The sequence below is a fragment of the Muntiacus reevesi genome, chromosome 1, assembly GCF_963930625.1.
Source record: "Muntiacus reevesi chromosome 1, mMunRee1.1, whole genome shotgun sequence".
Taxonomy (NCBI): Eukaryota; Metazoa; Chordata; class Mammalia; order Artiodactyla; family Cervidae; genus Muntiacus; species Muntiacus reevesi.
In genome coordinates, this window is record NC_089249.1 from 171,705,386 (window position 1) to 171,728,326 (window position 22,941).

Here is a 22,941-nt window from a genome sequence, read left to right on the forward strand (position 1 = left end):
GTATCTACTTCTTTCAGTTTACATGGAGAAATCTGGATTATAAACTTATAATCTGGGATCATCTAGAATACAAGAAAAAAAGTGATAGCTATTTACAGTAATAAGCATGTTAATGCTCACATGGTACAGATCACAGATTAATTACATGACTTATAATTTATGATTTAACTTATTGCTAAAATACTCTTGCATATTCACCTGCTTTTCACTGACATTCTTACATTCTTTACAAACAATCTGGTTAACAATGGTTCCGTGATATAGACGGTTGATGAGGTCATGGCCGGAGGTTCCAACTAAAGAAGTTTCCAAAGCACTAAAGAGAATTCGATTCAGTTCCTGCACATCATGTTGCCTCATTTCCTATAAAACAGGTAACTTTGAAATGTAATTTTGTGCTTCAGAATTTTAAAAACAGATTTTTTAAAGTGATATTAGTTAAAAAACACAAGACTTATTTAGAAATCCAAAGGCAAGCCTCCATCAAATGTAAGGATGACTAAGCTAAATGAGCTGAGAGCAGGTTAAGAGATCACCAACTGTTCTCACTTTTACTACAAAATGAAAAAACAAACAGATGGTGTTCAGTGAGTACATGTAACTCAAGTCACCTGAGAACAGGAAAGTGCATTTGTTCAGCAGGAAACCACGCACATGGCCATGCCAGAGGAGAGGAGAGGAGAGGAAGGAACAGAACAGGCAGAAAAGTCAGGCAGCGTGTGCACAGAGAAATCGCAAATCAGAGGGACGGGTAAACACTCTGAATCATCGTTTGAGAACTAGAGCTTACTGCTTTGACGTGTAGATCAACAAAGCAAGACTAACACACTGCTATGGAGAAAAATCCTGATGGAATCTGCCTTAACCTGCAGATTAATTTGAAAGCCACCGAGAAATCACTGCTGTATGAAACTGTGTGTGAAGAGGCTGAGAACCATTCATAAAACCAAGATCAGGGGCACCAACATACAGGAGTGGAGAAAACAAGGAGGAACCGGCACAGGAGCCCGAGAAGAGCCAGGGAGGGGAGAGGCAGGACAGTGAGGTCACGAACATCAGCAGGGTGGGGAGCGCCACTACTGAGGGCTGCGGGGAGCGGAGCAGCGTCTCCCGGACTGGGCACAAGGACGCCGTGAGTGACTGTGACCGCAAGGGTAGAAAGGAGGGAGAGGAGCAAGTGGAGGGTGCAGAGGAGAGGGGTGAGAAGATGATTCTGAAGCTGTTTCATGGGAAGAGAAGCTGATAAAGGGATGAAAGCTGGAAAAAGTTGTGGGACTTCTGACACACAAGACACTAGGTGATATAAATTTCTCCAATATCACTGGCTCTGATGGGACAGAAAGTTTGCGGAAGTTTTCAAGCTCTGTTTCTGAACAACCTTAAGTTTGGCAAAGGAGACCTCCCTACCACTGCAGGTCAGTCTGAGAGGGTTTCCTACAAGATTTTATTTAGAAATCAATCAATCATGTTTTCACAGCTTTAAGAAGGATAAAGCCAACAAGAGGAAGCTCTTTGTCTAAACAAAGAGAAATCCATCAACTGATGACTAGGTTAAAAGAAGCCAAAACACTGAGGCATATCCATCTGATAGAATATTATCTGGTAATAAAAAGGAATGAAGTGCTGAAACATACTACAACACGAATGAATTTTGAAAACTTTATGTGAAAGATGCTAGCTACAAAAGTTCACATGTTATATGAAACTATTTCTGTGAAGTGTCCAGAAGAGGCAAATCTGCAGAGACAGAGAGGAGAAAAATGGTGGCCAGGGACTCAGGGAAAGGGCACGCAAGGCCGGGGAGGAATTGCTAGTGGGTACGTGGTTTCTTTTGGCGGTGAAAAAATGTCCTAAAGTTGACTATAGTGATGCTTGTACAACTCTGAATATACTAAAAAACTGTACCCTTTCAAACAGTGAATCTTAGGGCATGTGAATTATATCTCAATAATTTAAGACAAGACAATACCTTTAAAACAAGGACAGAAAAAGGAATTCACCCTAAGCACCTGCCCTACACCAGAAACATAATATACGCTCTTCAGGGAATGTATTATACCCTATTTTACTTCCAAGTCCAAACCTGACTTCTTCAACCACATAGCATCACCCAGCTAATTAGTGTTACTGCTTAGAAGACAAGAGTTCACAGTTTATTTCTGAAGGCAACATAACCTTATTCTGATCATTGCCTCTGTGGTGGTCTCCCATATCTTCGTCTCTGCAAGAATACATCTATGCCATAAAAAACTACAGAAGTGATTTTAATTTTGTACAGCAAACAGCTCATCAGTATTGACAACATGCATCTTCACTTAGTGCTGACAAAGGTTTAGTGTTTGCATATAGTGAAATACCCTTTAGGAGTGCAATGAAAATTAAAAAAAAAAAAAAAGAGGAAGTCCATACACACAGTAGGATACAAGAAGAAAATGAAGCGAGACAGGAGAAAGGCAAGACAGGAAAAATGAAAAGACCTGCCAAGAGTGGTTTCACTGTTTTGCTTGAAGAAAATGTTCAAAATTGGAATACCCAGATTCAAACACATAAAGGCAGATATATTAACTGCCAGTCAGCTTTTTAAGTTGATAAGTGGTTTGCTATAAAAATGGCAATTTTCTATTAACATTACAGGTATTACATCTCAACTACACTATACAAAGGGTAGAAATGATAAAAACCAGCTCTTATAAGTATTTCTCCCTGTATCCACAACCCCTTTCCCCAATCCCAAATAACATCTATTCATAAAATCCTGGGTAACAGCAAATGACTAAAATGTATTTCTGGCTTGTAATTGTGTAGTATTAGAAGTAAATATTTAAACAATATCCTGAGACCATAAGATAAAATTAAAGGAAGCTAGATAACATTAAGCCAGTGTTCACTCTTTACTGCTGGTAATATTTCCCTGGAAAGCTGACCTTCGTACCTCATCACTGGTCCACCCAAAGCTGTCAGTGAGGTCGGCTGTGGATGCAGCTTCCTGGTCTAAGAGCAGAAGCTGTGCAAACAACCGCTGTAACTGCAAAGGTATGATTCGGACCTGAATGAGAAACAAACGTGCTCCTAGATGAAATCTTCTAAATGCTGGCTGGGTCTGTTTAAAAGAACTGTGTACTAGTGTTCTCCTATCTCCTAGTCGATTTAGTTCACTCAGGAGAAAATTTACGAATACTGTGAAGGATGAACACATTTATTTTTCTTTGAAAATTCTAATTCAATACAATTCTTAGCTACCTGGAACTCTCTACCTTGGCATAGTACAGAGTAATATTAAAACCCAAACCGGCCCTAATAAACCACCCAATTAATCACAGATTGACAGGAACTTCAGTCTCCAACAATTCATCCTTTCTCCAAAACAGCTCAGATACAGACATACTCCCTATGAAGAATTTTCCAGCCACAAAAATCTCACAGGGCCGGCTGCACCCTGCCCTTGCTTTCTTCCTGCCAGCACCACACCCGTTCTGCCCCTGTGGTGTGGGCTGGGGCACTAAGAATGCTGCTCAGAGCCTGCTCTGTAGACTGGACTTAGGTATCTATAAAGTGAGAATATGCCAGAAACTTTATGGCAATTTTGCACTGTCATAACGTTTTTTTATACCCAACAAAAGTCTGATCTGCAACAGATTGAGGAAAAAAAACAAAAAAACAGACTCTTTGCCATACATGGAGTTTGAGAGACACTGGGCTATTCATGAAACTCCTACTAATATAAGTACAGATTGTAGTCTGGGGGTGATAAATTTCTGAATGATATTTAATCAAGGGAGGAACATGATTAGATATGCACTTATAGTAAGCCAATTCCTCAGTTTATCTCCAGAATACCAAACTGAGAGACCACTGGTCTATATTTTTGTTCTTGCTACATGTAACTGTATTAAGTGGGTTTTTTGGTAAGCTAGTGGATGATTTGCAAATGTCTCCTTAGTGGAAAGTGAGGCTGTCTATAAAACAGCAACAGCATTACAATTGCAAAAGCAATTCTCTGGAAGGGAAATTCCCTTACCAGTAAGGTACAGGGCAAGGTGCTCTCTAAAATAAAGATCATAATTTGGTAATGAATTACTGATTTCTATGAACAAGGAACTTAATTCTTTCCTTAAAATATTTCCTTAATATTTAAAAAATCCCCTGTAAATCATGGATTTAATACCTTTGCATCAGGTTTATCCTTGTCCTCTAAGGAACCAAGCTCTTCCGGGCCAAGAGAGAATAAAGCTTCTAAACAAAAAAGTAGAATCAAGAAATATAAATGAGATTATTTCATTTTTGAAAACTGTTTTAGAAAGCCAAGGCCACCAGTAAGTAAAAATCAGCTAAAGATTCAGAAGTAAGATTATGACAATATTTATATCCCTACACCACACATTTTGCTTTCTGGTAACTTTACTTTTGGGCTTCCCTGGTGGCTCAGTGGTAAAGAATCTGCCTGCCAATGCAGGAAATGCAGGTTCGATCCCTGGGTCAGGAAGAGTCCCTGGAGAAGGAAATGGCAACCCACTACAGTATTCTTGCCTGGGAAATCCCATGGACAGAGGAGCCTGTAGGCTACAGTCCACGGGGCTGAAAAGGAGTCGGACAGGACTTAGTGACTAAACAACAGCAACAACAACATTACTTATAACCACTGACTATAAAGTGGAAGCTAAGGTTTCAATACAAGAGAGCAGTAAAAGGAAAATCATACAATTAAAAACCCTGCAACATCATAAACCTTTGGTGGCTTCCAACTGCCTGTGGCAATGGGCTCCAAAGGCCACATGAGTAGAATCAGGAAATACGGTTACAACATTTACAAGCCACAAGTGAGACTGCCAACCACTCTTTCATAAGAAGGAGCACCTTTAACTCTGAGATCATGCATTTCTCCTTTTTGGCATGAAAAAATCTTTTCTGCGTCACGGGTGATAGCAGATGGTAGTGAGCTTACCTGGAAAAGAAAAGTTGGTAACCCACTGCTGGTCTCCAGAATTTTCTTTTAATTCAGTGTCTAGGAATGTCACCCAATGGGGCACATCTGAATCGTTTGGGAAGTCTGTATTCAGATAGGAACTCCTACTCTCCTACTGTATCAGAGGAGACTCTGATATACTTCAGGGAGAAGGGATGAAACAGATTTGTCTTGCACTGAAAACCACTACTGCCTTAGTGATTACTGTTACATTCTTCCTGAGTTCCCAGCAGGAATTGGGGGAAAAAAAATACATGAAGGTTGTATATACAAAGGTTAAATCATAAAAACCACAGAGAGACTTTTACAATCATCTCCTACTATTCCCAGCTACACTGACCTGGGAGTGCGGGGGAACCAAAGTTAGTTCTGCTCCTTTAAAAAGGATTCCAAAAAGTTGCCCTCCATTCTGTCAGTCCTTACCCTTTTCCAAATTACGCTTCCCCATCAATGAGCATCAGGATTCATGCTAAGCCTTACAAGTGCACAAGGCACACTAACGTGTCAACCCATGTGCTTGGCCAGCCACCTGCTTTGCTAAAGAGGGCCTGGGGTTTTCAGTCCTATCCTTGCTTAGCGGTACTCTCAACGACCTGCCTGCCTTCCAAAACAACCACCTTTCTCAGTCTTTTTGGATTACTTACGAAAGGATTTTTATATTTTTATTGAGTATAGTCTATTTACATACAACTGTACAACAGCACAACAATGTTGTTAGTTTCCACAGTACAGCAAAGTTAACCAATTATTTAGTCTCTTTTAAAGGCTAATTTTCTACTTCAAGTTGTTCTTTTACTTTCAATTATACTAAAACTTAGGAAAGATTTAACCTCCCTAAGAATCTACTTATTCATCCTGCAAACTTTTAGTGGTGGAATTACTGAATGCATTGGGGGGGATATTCTGATGGAGTGGATGGAGTCCAAGATGAGAAGCTACACTCTTAAATCCCAAATTCAATTCAAACCATTAGAAGGCCCTAGGAAGGGGTGGATGATAATTATACACTAAATCTCTGAAGGCAGGAAGTCTTTTTAAGCTTTGAAACAACAAAAAATATAACAAAACTTTGCTACATTTAGTAGTGGGGAAGGTGGTGAGATAGTGAATAAAAGCCAGGATGTCTATCCTCAGAATACGGAGACATATGAGGAGCTGAGCTACAGTCATGGAGATCTGTAGCTGGGGACCCTCCAAGGTCATGTGAAGGTAGAACGTTAGCAGTAAAATCAAGGGAACAGACTGACATCCCTGCAGAGGAAGCCAGTTGGCAAGGAAGGGATTTGGGGACAAACATGTGGAGAAAAACAGGGACAAGGAATCAAGGGTCCAAGGAGGTAAGGTAGCTTCCTGTAGATGGTTTCTAGGAGATTTCCCCTAGATTCTTAAAGTAAATCTGTTAATTGAGCTATTTTGACTGGGTTTCTATTCCTTGCACATGGTTTGTTATCTAATACCCTGTATCTCTGGAATTCAAAATTTCCAGATTTTATAAAGTTATTATGAAAAAGGGTTATATATGTTAACATTACATCCCCAGGAGGGTGTGGGACTAATGGTATCTATTAACCAATGTTAACCTTCATATTCCTGTAACAAACGTATGACCCACATGAGATAATTAAGACTAGAAACAGTATCACATCAGGTCAAGGTCTGAGGCCAAACAGGTTCAGATTATTAGATCACGTTGCTAGAATTTTCTGGATTTCAGAATTGCAGATAAATGACTAGAGTTTGTATGAATTAATATGACAACACCTCCCCACTCCAAAGAGAAGCATATAACTGCATTGAGTAACTCTGGTTTAAGTGTTTATTACTTTGAAAAGATAAAAAAAATACAAATACTGAAACAATAATGAAGACTGGCCCTCATGACAAAATTGTCTTTATGTTGTATTTTAAATTACGCTATTTAGTCTCTTAAGTCAGGTCCAACTCTCTCGTCACCCCATGGGCTGGAGCCCCCCAGGCTCCTCTGTCCATGAGACTTCTCAGGCAAAAAGACTGAAATGAGTTGCCATTTCCTTCTCTAGGGGCTCTTCCCCACCCAGGGATCAAACCTTCGTCTCTTGCACTGGGAGGCAGATTCTCTACGACTGAGCCACCAGGGAAGCCCCATATCCTAAATTACAGGAAGGAGTTACAAAAGAAATACATTGCTTAATTTTTAGTTTGTTACTGAACAATACTGTGATCATACAGAAAACATTCATAATTTAAGCTGCACATTTCTCTGCAGACAATTATCAACTTATGTCCCTCACAGGAACAGTTAACACATACTGTGGAATACACATTTAAAATAATTCATCTACTTGTGATTCTGCATGATTAACTACATGTAGAGATGAGGGTACACATTACTAGCCAAACGCATGTAACATATCATACCTCTGAATTCAGGTGTGAAATGAAGAGTCTGAAGAAGGGAATTGAGGTAACAGGTTCCACCCTGATTTCTGATTCCACTTAAATTGGTGAATTCTCTAGGAGCAGGTGGCTCCAAAGCTTTGGTCTTTAATTTCTTCCCTTTTCCATAATGATTATTTGACACACTGGAATAATCTTCTTCAAATAGGTCCCCAAACATTGTGAAACTAAATACTACCCTTAAAAAAATATGACATGTTATATAAGTGCCTTTATTTTTAAAACAGAATTTTTCCACATCTCCCCCTTGGGAGTATTTTAAGTTGCTCCTTAAGAAGTCTGGGCTTTGGAGGCAGCAAGACCTGAATTTTTTTCATCCCTGTTCCACACTACCTGTGTGACCTTGGGCGAGTTCCTTAACCTGCGTTCCATGTAAAAATTGAATACCAACTGTCATCCAGGGTCACTTTTAAAAAACCAAATAATGAAAGAGAGGCATTTAGTCTACAGGGTTTAGCCCATAATAAATGACAGCTTTTTTTTTTTTTAAGCCATACGGATATCACTAATGAAAAAAGAAAAAAACCCCATCAATACACCTAATCCGCTGAGGTGGCAAAGTCAATCCTAGATTCTAAGCCTTGACAAGAGCCTGGGGACCGTGAATCACTTCCCCAAATCTCTGCTTCTCACACTCCTTGTACCAGATTGTGACAGCTAAAAAAGTTAAACAGAACAAACTAATCCGTACAGGAATTTAATACCGGCCCCAAAGCTGGAGAGCCCGGAGTTTCACTGGTGGAAAAAAATAGCCATTTAAGTCGTCGGGCCTCAAAGTCTCACAATATTTATCCAGTGATCCCGACATTAGCTCCTGGGACGTCAAGCATCAGCTCAAGGTCTCCCTCACATCGATTGTGGAGAAGGGTTCTTTGGGAGATGAGAAACGCAAAGGGCCTAGCCCAGTACCTAAGTGACAGGAAACGCTGAAGTAAAATTATTTTTCTTTTCAATCCGTTCCTCAGAAAAAAATCACAAAAAATTGGAACGTGAAAGTGTGGCCTCGAGCGCGTGGTCTGAATTCTGGTCTCCCCCACGCCACGGCCGAGGCCAGGCCCTCAAGTCCTTCCAAGCCACCACGGTGCCTACGGGCGCGAGAAGGAAGCGGTCCCCGCGGCGGGGAACCGCAGACCCCCCACGCCAGGAGGACGCCGCATCTCGGGGCCGGCCCGAGCAGCCTCTCGCCTAGCCCGCCTCAGGCAGTGCTGCCCACACAGTCCCTACGCCCGCTTCGTCCCTCCCGAGAACCCCGGCCGCCGACCCCACTTACAGCCTAAAGCCCAGACCCCCGCCCCGGACAAAATTCGAAGCAAAAGGACGCGCCGCAACGGGGCGCCGCCATGATGGCGTATGCAGCTCTCCCGCCGCTCCGTGCGTGAGCTATTTATGGAACGCGCGGACTACTTCTCCCAGGATGCCCTGCGGGACTGCTGGCCTGCCGCGCAGGATCTCATGGGTAATGTAGTTCTTTTGCTCCGAGATTTCGGACATCTGATACGGTGGACGGTGCTCGCTTCTAGTCTACTGGCACGTTCGGGGATTCTCTGGATCAGGCGGCCACTCATTCATTCAGTTTTTTTTTTTTTCATTCAGTTTTTTAAAGTTTGTATTTATTGCTATTCGCAATTCATATTAGTTAGAGAATACAAAGATCGCTTGTCTTTTGGCTTGGCTAATGGCAGGTTACTTCAACCTTGGAAATATTTGTGTAGAGCTTTAAGGGTGCCGTATACTTTCAAAGACATTTTACAAAGTGTATCTCCAGTGAAAAGTGTTCCACATAACTTTGATCCTTTATAACGTCCTCAGTATTTGTTTTGTCTGCACCAACTCTCATACGCAAGAAAAGAAAGAGGAAAGTGTTAGTCGCTCCGTCGTGTCCAACTTTTGTGTCGGACTCTGCCTGCCTATGGGCTGCAGCCCGACAGGCTCCTCTGTCCATAGGATTCTCCAGGCAAGAATACCGGAGTGGGTTACCATTCCCCTCTCCAGGGGATCTTCCCAACCCAGGGATGGAACCCGGGTCTCCTGCATTGTGGGCAGATTCTTTACTATCTGAGCCACCAGGGAAGACCCTCATACCCAAAGGTACACTAAAAATAACTCAAAATCATGCTCTTTTGCCCGCTTGAGCACGTTTGTTGGGCTCTTTGGGTAGTTTTTTTTGGCTCTTCTGGCATCTCTCCTGTCCCATCCAGTTTCCATCCAAGAACGAATGAGGCCGAAGGGAAGAAAATCATTTTGACTTAAGCTAAAGGTTTCAGAGATTGAGAACAGCAATAGTGATAGACAAAGTCGAAAGGCAGAAGTCAAAGTGAATGCCAGCCTGAGGGGTTTGTGTTTGGAACACAGGAGGGACAGTTCTGTGGTTGCAATGTTCAGGATTGTCAGGAGGAAAAGCACTGGAGGCCAGGGACCAGCCAGCAGGCTGAAGGTCTAGGTCAGGAAACCACAGTGGGAATTGCTGGTTTTCAGGGTCTCATTTCTCTTGGCAGCCTCCTCTTCGTGACTCTCCTCCCTGGCTCTGAGGCAGTCTATCCTGCCATTTCCCTTACTGCCTTTTGATCACTTCTTTGCCTTCTGTGCTTCAATTCCCTCTTCCTCAAATTTGAGTAAATATTCCTCAAATTTCCATTCTCAGATCAAGAATGAGCCCTGGAAGATTAGCTCCTGAGGATACAAGCTCACCCTTGTGCCCAGCTCTATCCCTGCCATCTCAACAGTGACTGGGTCAGTACAGGATCTTAATAGATATGCGTTGAATGAATGAATGGTTTATTAACACCACTGTTGTTCCCAGGTCTTGGAGCTGTATTTGAAACTTCATCTTTTTCACATGAAGCAAATCATTTGTGACTCAGAGTATTGCCTGGGCAATGCTTGTTCCATGGTTCCCTCTCTTCCTGTCAGATCCTTTATCATTATAAGTCTCATCCACTTTAGGATGACAACCTTTTAGGGTGGACTGCCACTTTATCCAGCCCATCCTGCGAGTCACTATGAGATCTGTCTGAAACTTGCCCCAAGCTTATGTTTCTTTACCGAGGAGGCTTTGGTGATTCCTTGGTATCTACTGCAGAAACTCCTCCATGGTCCAAACACTCTTCATACTGTATTTCTTATGACTCAACTATTCTCCAGTTAAAGTGCTTCCAAATATACCATATGCCTTCGTGCTTCTGTGACCTGAATCGTGTCCTCACTGCAAGGGACATCCACCCCCCCCCCCCCCAGATCCTTGTCACTCCGTTCATTATAAAGTGAAAACTAAAAGTGAAAGTTGCTCAGAGTCAGTATTGTCTGACTCTTTGCGACTGTATGGACTATACAGTCTGTGGAATTCTCCAGGCTAGAACACTGGAGAAGGTAACCTTTCTCTTCTCCAGGGAATCTTACCAACCCAGAGACTGAACCCAGGTCTTCCTCATTGCAGGAGGATTCTTTATCAGCTGAGCTACCGGGAAATCCCTCCTTCATTATAAGTCCATCTCAAACTCTAAATCATCCATCTGAAATTTCCATCTTAAAATTTTCAGAGCTCTCTAAACAACGTATGACCTTCTCTTTCATCCAGGCTTCAGGATGATACGCTCCTCTCTTGTAACCCATGTCTCTAACAAAGTCAGATACGCTCTTTCTGTCAGTATCTCCAAGATGGAGATTGATCCCAATCTGCCCTGTAGCCCCTGCAGCAGTCCACACTAAAAATATTAGTTGTGTTTTCATTAATAACACTAACATATGGAGATCAAACCAGTCAATCCTAAAGGAAATCAACCCTGAATATTCATTGGAAGGACTGATGCTGAAGCTGAAGCTCCAATACTTTGGCCACCTGATGCAAAGAGGCGACTCACTGAAAAAGACCCTGATGCTGATTGAAGACAGGAGGAGAATGGGATGACAGAGGATGAGACGGTTGGATGCCATCACCGACTCAATGGACATGAGCTTGAGCAAGTTCTGGGAGATAGTGAAGGACATGGAAGCCTGGCATGCTGTAGTCTATGGGGTCACAAAGAGTCAGACACGACTTAGTGACTGAACAACAACCTGACTTTTTAGTTTATGGTGAAAATTTAAATCTTTTATTTGCTTGACAGAGAATTGAAGTTGGGTCTTTAAAGCCGTTGACTAGACTCTGGGCCATAAAAGTTTCACCCAGGTGTTTTTAGCATGTAGAGTGCTGCTCAAGGAAGATTAATGATGCTTTTTAAAAGCGTGAGCATTTATTCTGTGCCAGGTAGGTGCAGAGGGTTTTCAAACACTATCTCATTTAATTCTCATAACACTCCCACGAGATGGGTAGTGATGTCATTCCCATTTTAAAATAAGGAAACTGAGGTACTGAGAGGTAAATAATTTCTGCAAAGTGACACAGCATGTAAGTCTCAAATCAAGACTTGAACCCTGGTGATCTGGCTCTAGGAACTGTGCTCTTAACCACTGATCCTAAAGCAGTGAAAAGGATAAAAAGAGTAATGAATTTTTCTTTTTTCTCTTTCCCTTTCCTGAGAACAAAGAAGACTAAAAGAACCTTGAGCAGACCTGATTATTCCTAGTTTTTACTTTAAGTGTTCCTAATTTATAGTTGGCAAATAATTTGCTTTCCTCCAAACTACGTCATGCACTTACTACCCTCTAACACCATGCTAAATACATCCTGTCCTTCACGATGCTGTCTTCAGACCACGCTTGGTAGCTTTTTGCATTCCAGAAAGGAGGTTGCAGTGCGATAAACCAGAAGCAAACAGACCCAATTACCTGTCAGGGCTACCTGACAGCAGTCATGACTGTTTTTGAGACAATGCAAAAGGAAGAATTCTATTAATATACGATCCCCCAGATTCCTCATGGCGGGCCACAGTTCTTGGGGCACTAAACTGCCGTGTTTCCCCTTCAGTCAGCTGAGGGAGGGACCCGGGTGAGAGAAGATGAGGAGTTTTTAGTCCATGGATTGGGGACCACCAGGTTGTGTTGTGTGTGTTCTGTAGCTCAATTGTGTCTGACTCTTTGTGACTCCCTGGACTGCAGCACACCAGGCTTCCTTCTCCTTCACTTTCTCCTGGAGTTTGCTCAAACTCATGTCCATTGAGTCGGTGATGCCATCTCATTCTCTGTCACCCCCTTCTCCTTTTGCCTTCAGTCTTTCCCAGCATCAGGGTCTTTTCCAATGAGTTGGCTTTTCCCATCAGGTAGCCACAGTATAGGAGCTTCCAATGAATATTCAGGGTTAATTTCCTTTAGGATTGACTGGTTTGATCTCCTGGCAGTCCAAGGGACTCTCAAGAGTTTTCTCCAGCACCACAATTTGAAAGGTTAGCTGACCTTAACCCTCTCACCCTGAGGTTTCTGATTCTGGGCCTGATGGAAGTTTCTCTTCTGCCGTCCACTTTCCCCTTGGTGCTCCCCTTCATGAGCAGGGCCTGCTGATGCAAGCATCACACCCAGAAGCCTATTCCAGCAAGAAGTCCCCCAGAGATCCCACAGATGTCTGGGGACTCACTTCTGAAAGCGTTAATTGTTTGAGGCCAACTATTCTGAGGCTCATGGTTACTTTTGCACATTCTTTGGGATTTTTGCCGCAAATGGTTGGAGGGAGGGGAAAAAAACCAGGACCCTGGCCTGAAAAACTTGCAGTTTTATTTATCAGTATTCTTTGTTTCCCTGTGTATGCTGTGTTACTTAATATATTTACTATATTGATCTCTACCCAATACTATAAGCCAGAATTTTTCATACTGAAGGCTATGTCTTATTAGTGAGTTACAAAATCTATTCAGAAAGGGTTGTAATCAGCATTTAAAAAGAGAGAGAACGGACTCCCCCGGTGATCCATGATCCAGCAGTTAAGAATCTGACTGCCAATGGAGGCGACGTGGGTTTGATCCCTGGTCCAGGAAGATTCCACATGCCCCAGAGCTACTGGAGCAGCTATCCTGGGAGCCACAGCTATAGAACCTGCCTGGAAGCTGCACCTAGTTTGGTCTGTGCACCTAAGGCCTGTGCTCCAAAACAAGAGAAGCCACATCAGCAAGAAGCCCTCACCTGGCAATGAAGAGTAACCCCACTTGCTGCAACCAGAGAAAGGCCACATGCAGCTGTGTATTAATTAATTTTTAAAAAGAGAAATATAAAACAGACAGGATTGGATGGGATTAAAAAAATCAGAGTAGTAAGAATGAAGGTTGTTATGTTGAACTTTTGTTTCTGATACACAGATGCCCAATTGTGTAGAGTAGTTCTCCCTTATCTAGGGGATATATGTTCCAAGATCCCCAGTGGATGCCGAATGCCGTAGATAGTATGGGACCCTAAACAACGTTATTTCCTCTGCATACGTGTCTATGATAAAGTTTATTTATAAATGAGACACAGTTAGAGAATATCCAAATTATCAGCATCACTAACTACTCTTGCACTTTGGAGCCATTATTACATAAGGGTTATTTGAAAACAAACATTGCGGGACAACAGTGGTGTATCTGATAACCCAAACTGGCTGCTAAGTGACTAATAGGTAGTGTATACATGTGTGTACAGCATGGATTCTCTGACCAAACAGATGATTTACCTCCTGGGCAGGACAGAGTGGGATGGTACAAGATTTCATCACGCTGCTCAGATTGGAGTGCAGTTGAAAACAGGAATTGTTTATTTCTGGAATTTTCCATCTAATATTTTCAGACTGAAAACTCAGAAAGCAAACCCACAGGTAAATGGGGACTTCTGTTCTGAGTTTCAGAGTTTGTGTAAAATATTGCTGAGGGTCCTGCCCCAAGTTGTTTAAGAGTCACTGTCTTCAACCACCTGTAATATAGACCATGCAGCAGCATCTGCAACACAGTCAAACTTTGCCCACGGTGGGCTCCAAGTAGGGAGGCAAGGCTATTTCGGAGTACTAGAATAAGAGCGTAGAGCTTCTATTCATTTTAATTTCTTATTGCCTAACAGCTTTATTGAGGTAAATTGGCCCATGATAAAGTGCACAAATGTGGCACACAGAATTTGAGGAATCTGTGGGCTACAGCCTGTGGGGTTGCAAAAGGATCAGATGTGACTTAGAGACTAAACCCACCACCACCACCACTAGCAAGCATGCAGGAGAGGCTCAGGCAACCAAAGTTTTTTATACTTACAGGTCCTAGAGACAAGGCCATGGCACCCCATGCAGGGCCATATGCAGAAGCACCAGGTTTGGTCAGGAGGCATGGCCATTATTGCAGTTTTCGCGGCAAGACAAGACGGGGAAGGGCAGACAGGTTAGGACTGGCAAGTCTGAATGATTTTTACAGGCTCTGTGGTACAGGGCTGGTCTCTGGTTGCCTGGTCCCTGTTCCTAGGATGGTGAAGGCAGAGGAATAGTGCCATCTATGGCTCTGGATTGGTTAGTTTCCCCATATCAAAGGCATGCTCCCAACTGGGCCTTACGCTGTCTGAGAATTGACCAGCCCATGGAAGGGTAGTTTCTCCTCAGCCCGAAGGGTTTTCAAGATGTCCAAACATCATAATATACAGAAAATTAAAATTACAGGAAGCATTGTATGTAGATAGGGTAGGGCGTCCCCAGAAAGAGGGAGCAAGGCATGGCTTTCTTGACATAAGAAAAGCCATTCTTGGCCTTAAGCCTGGCTACAGTGTTTGTCTCGCTTGAACAGGTCTCAGTAATTAATGTGTGTGTTAGTTGCTTAGTCATGTCTGACTCTTTGCAACCCCATGGGCTGTAGCCCACCAGGTTCTTCTGTCCACGAGATTCTTCAGGCAAGAATACTGGAGTGGGTTGCTGAAGGAAAGCTACACGGCTCAAAGTAGCCTGGAGTAAAAACTCCCCTTCAGGTCCTCCCCCCCATTCTGTACAGAATAAAGAACTTTCTCCCCCGAAGAAAGGAATGGATATTAAGACTGGTTATGTTCAGCTCCCAGCCAATCTCAGTTTCTGACTGGTCTCAGGAATTCCTTGCCCCAATTGTTGAAAGCTGCTGCTGCTGCTGGTAAGTCGCTTCAGTCATGTCTGACTCTGTGCGACCCCATAGACGGCAGCCCACCAGGCTCCCCCGTCCCTGGGTTGAAAGCTAACTAATCAAAAATAATCATGAGGAAAAATCAGTCAGTTCAGTTGCTCAGTTGTGTCCGACTCTTTGCGACCCCATGAATTGCAGCACGCCAGGCCTCCCTGTCCATCACCAACTCCCGGAGTTTACTCAAACTCATGTCCATCGAGTCGGTGATGCCATCCAGCTATCTCATCCTCTGTCATCCCCTTCTCCTCCTGCCCCCAATCCCTCCCAGCATCAGGGTCTTTTCCAATGAGTCAGCTCTTCGCATGAGGTGGCCATGGAGTTTCAGCTTCAGCATCAGTCCTTCCAATGAACACCCAGGACTTATCTCCTTTAGGATGGACTGGTTGGGTCTCCTTGCAGTCCAAAGGACTCTCAAGAGTCTTCTCCAACACCATAGGTCAAAAGCATCAATTATTCAGTGCTCAGCTTTCCTCACAGTCCAACTCTCACATCCATACATGACCACTGGAAAAACCATAGCCTTGACCAGACGGACCTTTGTTGTCAAAGTAATGTCTCTGCTTTTTAATATGCTATCTAGGTTGGTCATAATTTTCCTTCCAGGGAGTAAGCGTCTTCTAATTTCATGGCTGCAATCACCATCTGCAATGACTTTGGAGCCCCCAAAAATAAAAAGTCTGACACTGTTTCCACTGTCTGAGGAAAAATAGACCCCCTCAAAACGATGTATCTCCTCATATACCTGTTTTCTGTATATATCTACTCTCTTCTTGACTTAGCACAGCAGTTCACTAATCTGACTGCTGCCCCTTCTTGCCTCACTAAAGATGATGTGTTCCTGTAAAGTGCCAGGCTCATTCTTTTTCCGAACCTCACCTTCTCTACTTCCCTTACCTTACATTTTTGGTGCCGAAACCTGGGAGGCTGAGGTTCCTTCTCATTCTCATTCTTCACAGCCAGCTCTCCGGAGCGTGGAAGCCTGCCAGGCTCACTTTCCCACCCGGGCTTTCAAGACCTCCTCAAGAGGACGCCCTGCGCCTTCCTGAGCGGTACAAGCCCTGGCTGTGTAAGGACTTTATTGGTTTTCCACGTACCCCGAAGAATATTGGCCTCTCTCTCTTTCTCTCTCTTCCTCTTTTCTCTCCACTCTCTTTTTTTTTTTTTTTTTTTAATTTTTTTATTTTTCAGTGGGTTTTGTTATACATTGATGTGAATCAGCCATAGAGTTACACGAATTCCCCATCCCGGTCTCCCATCCCACCTCCCTCTCCACCCGATTCCTCTGGATCTTCCCAGCCCAACAGGCCCGAGCACTTGATACATGCTGTTCTTTCGAAACTTCCCACCCTCCCCTTCTCCCACAGAGTTCAAAAGTCTGTTCTGTACTTCTGCGTCTCTTCTTCTGCCCTGCATATAGGGCCATTGTTACCATCTTTCTAAATTCCGTATATATGTGTTAGTATACTGTAATGTTCTTTATCTTTCTGGCTCACCTCACTCTGTATAATGGGCTCCAGTTTCATCCATCTCATTAGAACTGATTCAAATGAATTCTTTTTAACGGCTGAGTAATATTCCATGGTGTATATGTACCATAGCTTCCTTATCCATTCATCTGCTGATGGGCATCTAGGTTGTTTCCATGTCCTGGCTATTATAAACAGTGCTGCGATGAACATTGGGGTGCACGTGTCTCTTTCAGATCAACCCACTCCAGGACAGAAGCCTTTTGCCATTCGACCTCCCTCTATCCACCACGAATTCTCACCTGACCCAGTAGCCCAGGTGAGCTCAGACGGTACTCTAGGGCGCCATAGACCATTGTCCTTTCTGGGCCCCCAGGGGAACCCTCCGGCCTTTTTTCCTTTTTGTACATTCTTGACAAGGACACGCCTTAGAGATTCTGTGCCAGAAACGAGGGGACATATGGGGACCTCTAACTTACTTATTCAAACAACTCGATCTAATCATGCTTGGATGGCCACCTTGTCTCCAGGCCTTAGCTGCAACTACCTTCTTAATACCTGAAGCCCCCAAACTAACCCGAAACACTCCTTTAAATGTATGCTCTCCTCATTCCTTCAAAGATTTGCTCTCTCATCAGGCTTTCCTTTCTCTGCCCCCTGCTCGACTACAGATCCTCCACACACACCTCCTCGACCCATCCCTTTCTTTCATGCCTTGCAAACTTCTTAATCCCGCTAGCTTACTCTCCACACAAGATCCAGAAGTAGAACACCTATCTCATGACTGTGTTCAAACCTTAGATATGACACATAACCCCTTTGAACATATAACCGATCAGCCCCTTACTGACCCCAAAGTCCCATCCTGGTTCATAAGATGGCACTGCCCAAAAACAAGCCCCATTTGGGGCTTGATATGCTATAGTTCAGAGACAGCCTGACAAAGTTATCCCCCCCACCTCATCAAATCAGCCACACTCCCAGCTCACACATCCTCACAGCAGGCTGAACTGATAGCTCTTACACAAGCTTTGGCCCTAACCAAAGACCAGAAGGAAAACATTTACACTGACTCCAAATATGTTTATAACATATTACATTATAACATTATAATCTGGAGGGAGAGGGGATTCCTGACTCAGAAGGGCACACCTCTTCTCAATGCTTCCATTATTTCTGAACTCCTCCGTGCGGTTCAGCTCCCAAAACAAGCTGCTGTGATACATTGCGGGGGACATCAGCGACATGGCTCTATCTCCTTTTATAACAATATAGCAGATCATGAAGCAAAGCGGCAGGCCGCCTCTGTTAGTCCTGTCTTTACTATAACCGAGATTGATGAGCCTAACATCCACACATTACTTTCATATTTACATTCCCGTTTTCACCCTTCTGCAAAAGTACTTAAGACTTTCCTTCAGAACTTTATTGAGCTGACTAAGGACGATGTGACTTATTTAAATAATCTGACCCAATTTGTACCACTTGTCAGTGGACAAACCCTAATTCTAACATTTGCCTCCCCCTCCTTTCCCCACCCACCAAATTTGCGGACATCTTCCCACACAAGACTGGCAGGTAGATTTTCACCCACATGCCACCTGTAAAAAGGGTTAAATTCCTCCTAGTCTTCATAGATACATTTTCTGGATGGATTGACGCTTTCCGATTACTAACAAATGAGCCCCTACTGTGGCTCGCCTTATTCTTGCTGAAATCCCTCCCAGGTTTGGAATGTCTTTCTCCCTCCAGTCTGACAATGGGCCTGAGTTCTCATCCTAAATCACCCAAAGGCACGAGCCCTTCAAATTCCTTTGAAGTTTCACATTCCTTACCACCCCCAGTCATCCGGTAAGGTTGAGAGAGTCAGCTGAGTCCTAAAAGAAACTCTGACCAAATTAACAATCGAACTTCATCAAGATTGGACTAAACGCGCCTCCCTTTAGCCCTCTTAAAGGTCCGGGCCTTACCAAAAAACCCTCTAAATATCAATCAGTCCATTCAAGGCCATGTACAGGAGGCCCATAATACCTTTAGGATTCCCCGCCTCCCATGACAGCCCCAAACTGTCATCACACCTTCCTTTTCCCTTACTTGCCCAGATACGAGATGCCCTTTGGCAACATATGGAAAACCTACTCCCTCAACCACATCCCGATCTCCCATACCCATCCCTCCAAATAGGAGACAAAGTCTGTATGACAGTTCTGTCCCACTCAGATCTAACCCCAAAATGGCAAGGACCCTATACGGTAATTCTGCTGACCCCTATCGCTGCAAAATTAAAAGAAATCACCCCCTGGGTGCACATTACTCGACTAAAAAAGGTTTTGCAGCCCAATGATGAGAATGCTTCCCAAACTAATCCTTATCAAGTTTCTCACACAGGTCCTACAACTCTGAAATTCTCATGGCTTCCACCGGCCCCAACTGATGACAGATGAGCCTGTTGGTTTCATGGCTACGATTATTTCTGGAACAACTCCTGGCAGATATCTGTGTCGAGAGTCCTCAAGAATCCACATTCAAACACGTTGAAGATTACATCTTCACCCTGTGGCTGCAGGGAATCTTTTATAACTTTTACCCTTTTGAAGTCCAATTCTTTTCCGTAATAGTCTATCTTATAGTCTCTTCCCTAAATGTTGGTAAACATCTTCTTATCTTCTTTCTTTCCTCTGACCCAAGAACTCTTTCAAAACCCTAACCTTAGCTATCTATTCCGGACCCTTAATTTAACCCATACTCTCCTCAATGCTTCTAACCCACAATTGGCTGAAGATTCCTGGATATGTCTGGGAGATATATCTGGAATCTCTGGGAGATTCAGCCCATCCCACATCCATCCTTGATTGGACTGCTGGTAACATATCCATACACCACTCATACTGTGGGGAGCCTTTATTCATCTCATATCTTAAATATCTTCACACTAATGATCAAATCTGGAATTCGGACAAACTCTTAGAATCTTTACTCACTGACCTTCCCTCCTACAACAGAAAACCTCCAATAGGAGGCACTATGGCTAAGAGTAACACTATTACAACCAACTCTTTTTTGCATATTTAGAAACTCCCGAAACGGTTCATACGACCAACCTGTGGGCGTAATCCTTGAACCCGTGTGTAACCATACCTCCACTTTACTCTTTGCCACTGGAAAAGCTGTATATAATGTTTCTGATCCTACAGGACACTCTTTTACCTTTACAGGATGATTTCCCTCAGCATACTTCTCCACTTCTCCCATCATTGGGGCCACATTAGCGGGATCCCTGACTGTTCTTGAATGAATGATCAACCACCCCCCGCCCTCCGCCCCTGACTCTTCTTTGCCATCAACTTCAGCTGTTGTATTGGACACCTGACCTGTTTTTCTTCTGTGGAGTGTTTACATACCTCTGTTTACCTACTAATTGGACCAGAACCTGCACCCTGGTATACTCCAGTCCAAACATTTTTATAGCTCCCAATGATCAACCCCTACCTATTCCTATCATTCACAAGTGAATGAAACAAGCCATTCATTTCATTCCTCTCTTAGTGGGACTAGGAAAAGCGGCTGGAATTGGAACAGGAACTGCCAGCCTAACCACCTCTGTCCAAAGCTATCATGCACTATCTAAAGACCTATCAGACAGTCTCCAGGAAATAGTCCAAAGTCTAATAACTATCCAAAATTATCTCAGTTCCTTGGTGGCCATAGTGTTACAAAATAGAAGGGGATTCGATCTACTAACTGCAGAAAAGGGAGGTTTGTGCCCTTTTCTGGACAAATCCTGCTGCTTCTATGCCAATCAGTTGGGTGTTGTCTAGGAAGCTGCGAAAAACTTTACAGATCAAGCCTCTTGAATCGGCCAGAGATTAAGCAACTCCTGGCAATCATGGTTGACAGATTGGAACCGGATGCCTTGGGTTTTGCCCCTTCTCGGACCATTCATATTTATTATCCTCCTATTCACATTTGGAGCTTGTTTGTTTAATCTTTTCTAGGGATTCCTCCAGAACCGAATCCAAGCCATTTCTCAAGATCAAGTCAAGACTGTTTTCCTCGAGACCCTGGCAGCTAGGATAGAAAATCAACACTACAAGCCTTAGACTTCTTCCTCCCAGACCACAAACTCTGGACCCTCATTTACCAGCATGATGATGCCCTGAACATTGACAACGCCTATCCCTCTTTTTATATATTCCTTAGGGTCTGGAATGAAGGAAAGCTACATGGCTCAAAATAGCCTGGAGTTAAAACTCCCCTCCAGGTCCTCCCCACCATTCTACACAGAATAAAGAACTTTCTCCCCCAAAGAAAGGAATGGACACTAAGACTGATTACGTTCAGCTCCTAGGCTATCCCAGTCTCCGGCCAGTATCAGGAATTCCTTGCCCCAGTTGTTGAAAGCTAACTAATCATAAATAATCATGAGGAAAAACAGACCCCCTCAAAACAATGTATCTCTGCATGTATATGTTTTCTCTATATATCTACTCTCTTCTTGACTTAGCGCGCAGCTCACTAATCTGACTGCGGCCCCTTCTCGCCTCACTAAAGGTGATGTGTTCCTGTCAAGTGCCGGGCTCGTTCTTTATCCGAACCTCGCCTTCTCTAGTTCCTTTACCTTACAGTTGCCATTCCCTTCTCCAGGGATCTTCCCAACCCAGGGATCGAACCTGGGTTTCTCACACTGCAAGCAGATTCTTTACTGTCTGAACCATCGGGGAAGCCCTGATTAATAAATGCATGATTATTGAAAGCCCAGTAATTAATAAACACTTGATTAACAGGAGACAAAGTAATATGTTTTCTGTTCAGTGCAGTTCAGTTCAGTCACTCAGTCATGTCTGACTCTTTGCGACCCCATGAACCGCAGCATGCCAGGCCTCTCTGTCCATCACCAACTCCTGGAGTTTACCCAAACTCATTGAGTCAGTGATGCCATCCAACCATCTCATCCTCTGTTGTCCCCTTCTCCTCCTGCCCTCAATCTTTCCCAGCATCAGGGTCTTTTCAAATGAGTCAGCTCTTCACATCAGGTGGCCAAAGTATTGGAGTTTCAGCTTCAACATCAGTCCTTCCAATGAAGACTCAGGACTGATCTCCTTTGGGATGGACTGGTTGGATCTCCTTGCAGTCCAAGGGCTTCTCAAGAGTCTTCTCCAACACCACAGTTCAAAAGCATCAATTCTTCGGCGCTTAGCTTTCTTTATAGTCCAACTCTCACATCCATACATGACTACTGGAAAAACCATAGCCTTGACTAGACGGACCTTTGTTGACAAAGTAATGTCTCTGATTTTTAATATTCTGTCTAGGTTGGTCATAACTTTTCTTCCAAGGAGTAAGCGTCTTTTATTTTCATGGCTGGAATCACCATGCGCAGTGATTTTGGAGCCCCTCAAAATAAAGTCTGTCACTGTTTCCACTGTTTCCCCATCTCTTTGCCATGGAGTGATGGGACCAGATGCCATGATCTTAGTTTTCTGAATATTGAGCTTTAAGCCAACTTTTTCACTCCTCTTTCACTTTCATCAAGAGGCTCTTTAGTTTTTCTCTACTTTCTGCCATAAGGGTGGTGGCATCTGCATATCTGAGGTTATTGATATTTCTCCCGGCAATCTGGATTCCAGCTTGTGCTTCTTTCAGCCCAGCGTTTCTCATGATGTACTCTGCATATAAGTTATATAAGCAGGGTGACAATATACAGCCTTGACGTACTCCTTTCCCTATTTGGAAGCAGTCTGTTGTTCCATGTCCAGTTCTAACTGTTGCTTCTTGACCTGCATACAGATTTCTCAAGAGGCAAGTCAGGTGGTCTGGTATTCCCATCTCTTTCAGAATTTCCCACAGTTTGTTGTGATCCACACAGTCAAAGGCTTTGGCATAGTCAATAAAGCAGAAATAGATGTTTTTCTGGAACTCTCTTGCTTTTTCAATGATCCAGCAGATGTTGGCAATTTGATCTCTGGTTCCTCTGCTTTTTCTAAAACCAGTTTGAACATCTGGAATTTTATGGTTCATGTATTGCTGAAGCCTGACTTGGAGAATTTTGTTTTCT

The 22,941-nt window shown here is 43.4% G+C and overlaps 1 protein-coding gene across 11 annotated transcripts in view; it reads right to left on the minus strand.

The window, feature by feature from the left end:
- USP40 (ubiquitin specific peptidase 40) overlaps nt 1-8,773 on the minus strand; it is an 80,570-nt gene extending 71,797 nt beyond the window's left edge. For 9 of the 11 annotated variants that reach the window (XR_010660511.1, XR_010660514.1, XM_065916965.1 and 6 more), the window contains exons 1-5: nt 8,670-8,773; nt 7,361-7,578; nt 4,166-4,233; nt 2,933-3,046; nt 199-363 (exon numbers count right to left, since the gene is read on the minus strand). Coding sequence is in view for 8 of the 11 variants with exons in the window: in XM_065916965.1 (XP_065773037.1) it covers nt 199-363; nt 2,933-3,046; nt 4,166-4,233; nt 7,361-7,559 (546 nt within the window). In the remaining 3 variants the exon portion in view is untranslated. Of the gene's footprint in view, nt 1-198; nt 364-2,932; nt 3,047-4,165; nt 4,234-7,360; nt 7,579-8,308; nt 8,466-8,669 lie in introns of those variants that run through there. The other 2 variants (XM_065916934.1, XM_065916982.1) reach the window with 2 other exon arrangements.
- Between the last annotated feature and the right edge of the window lie 14,168 nt (nt 8,774-22,941).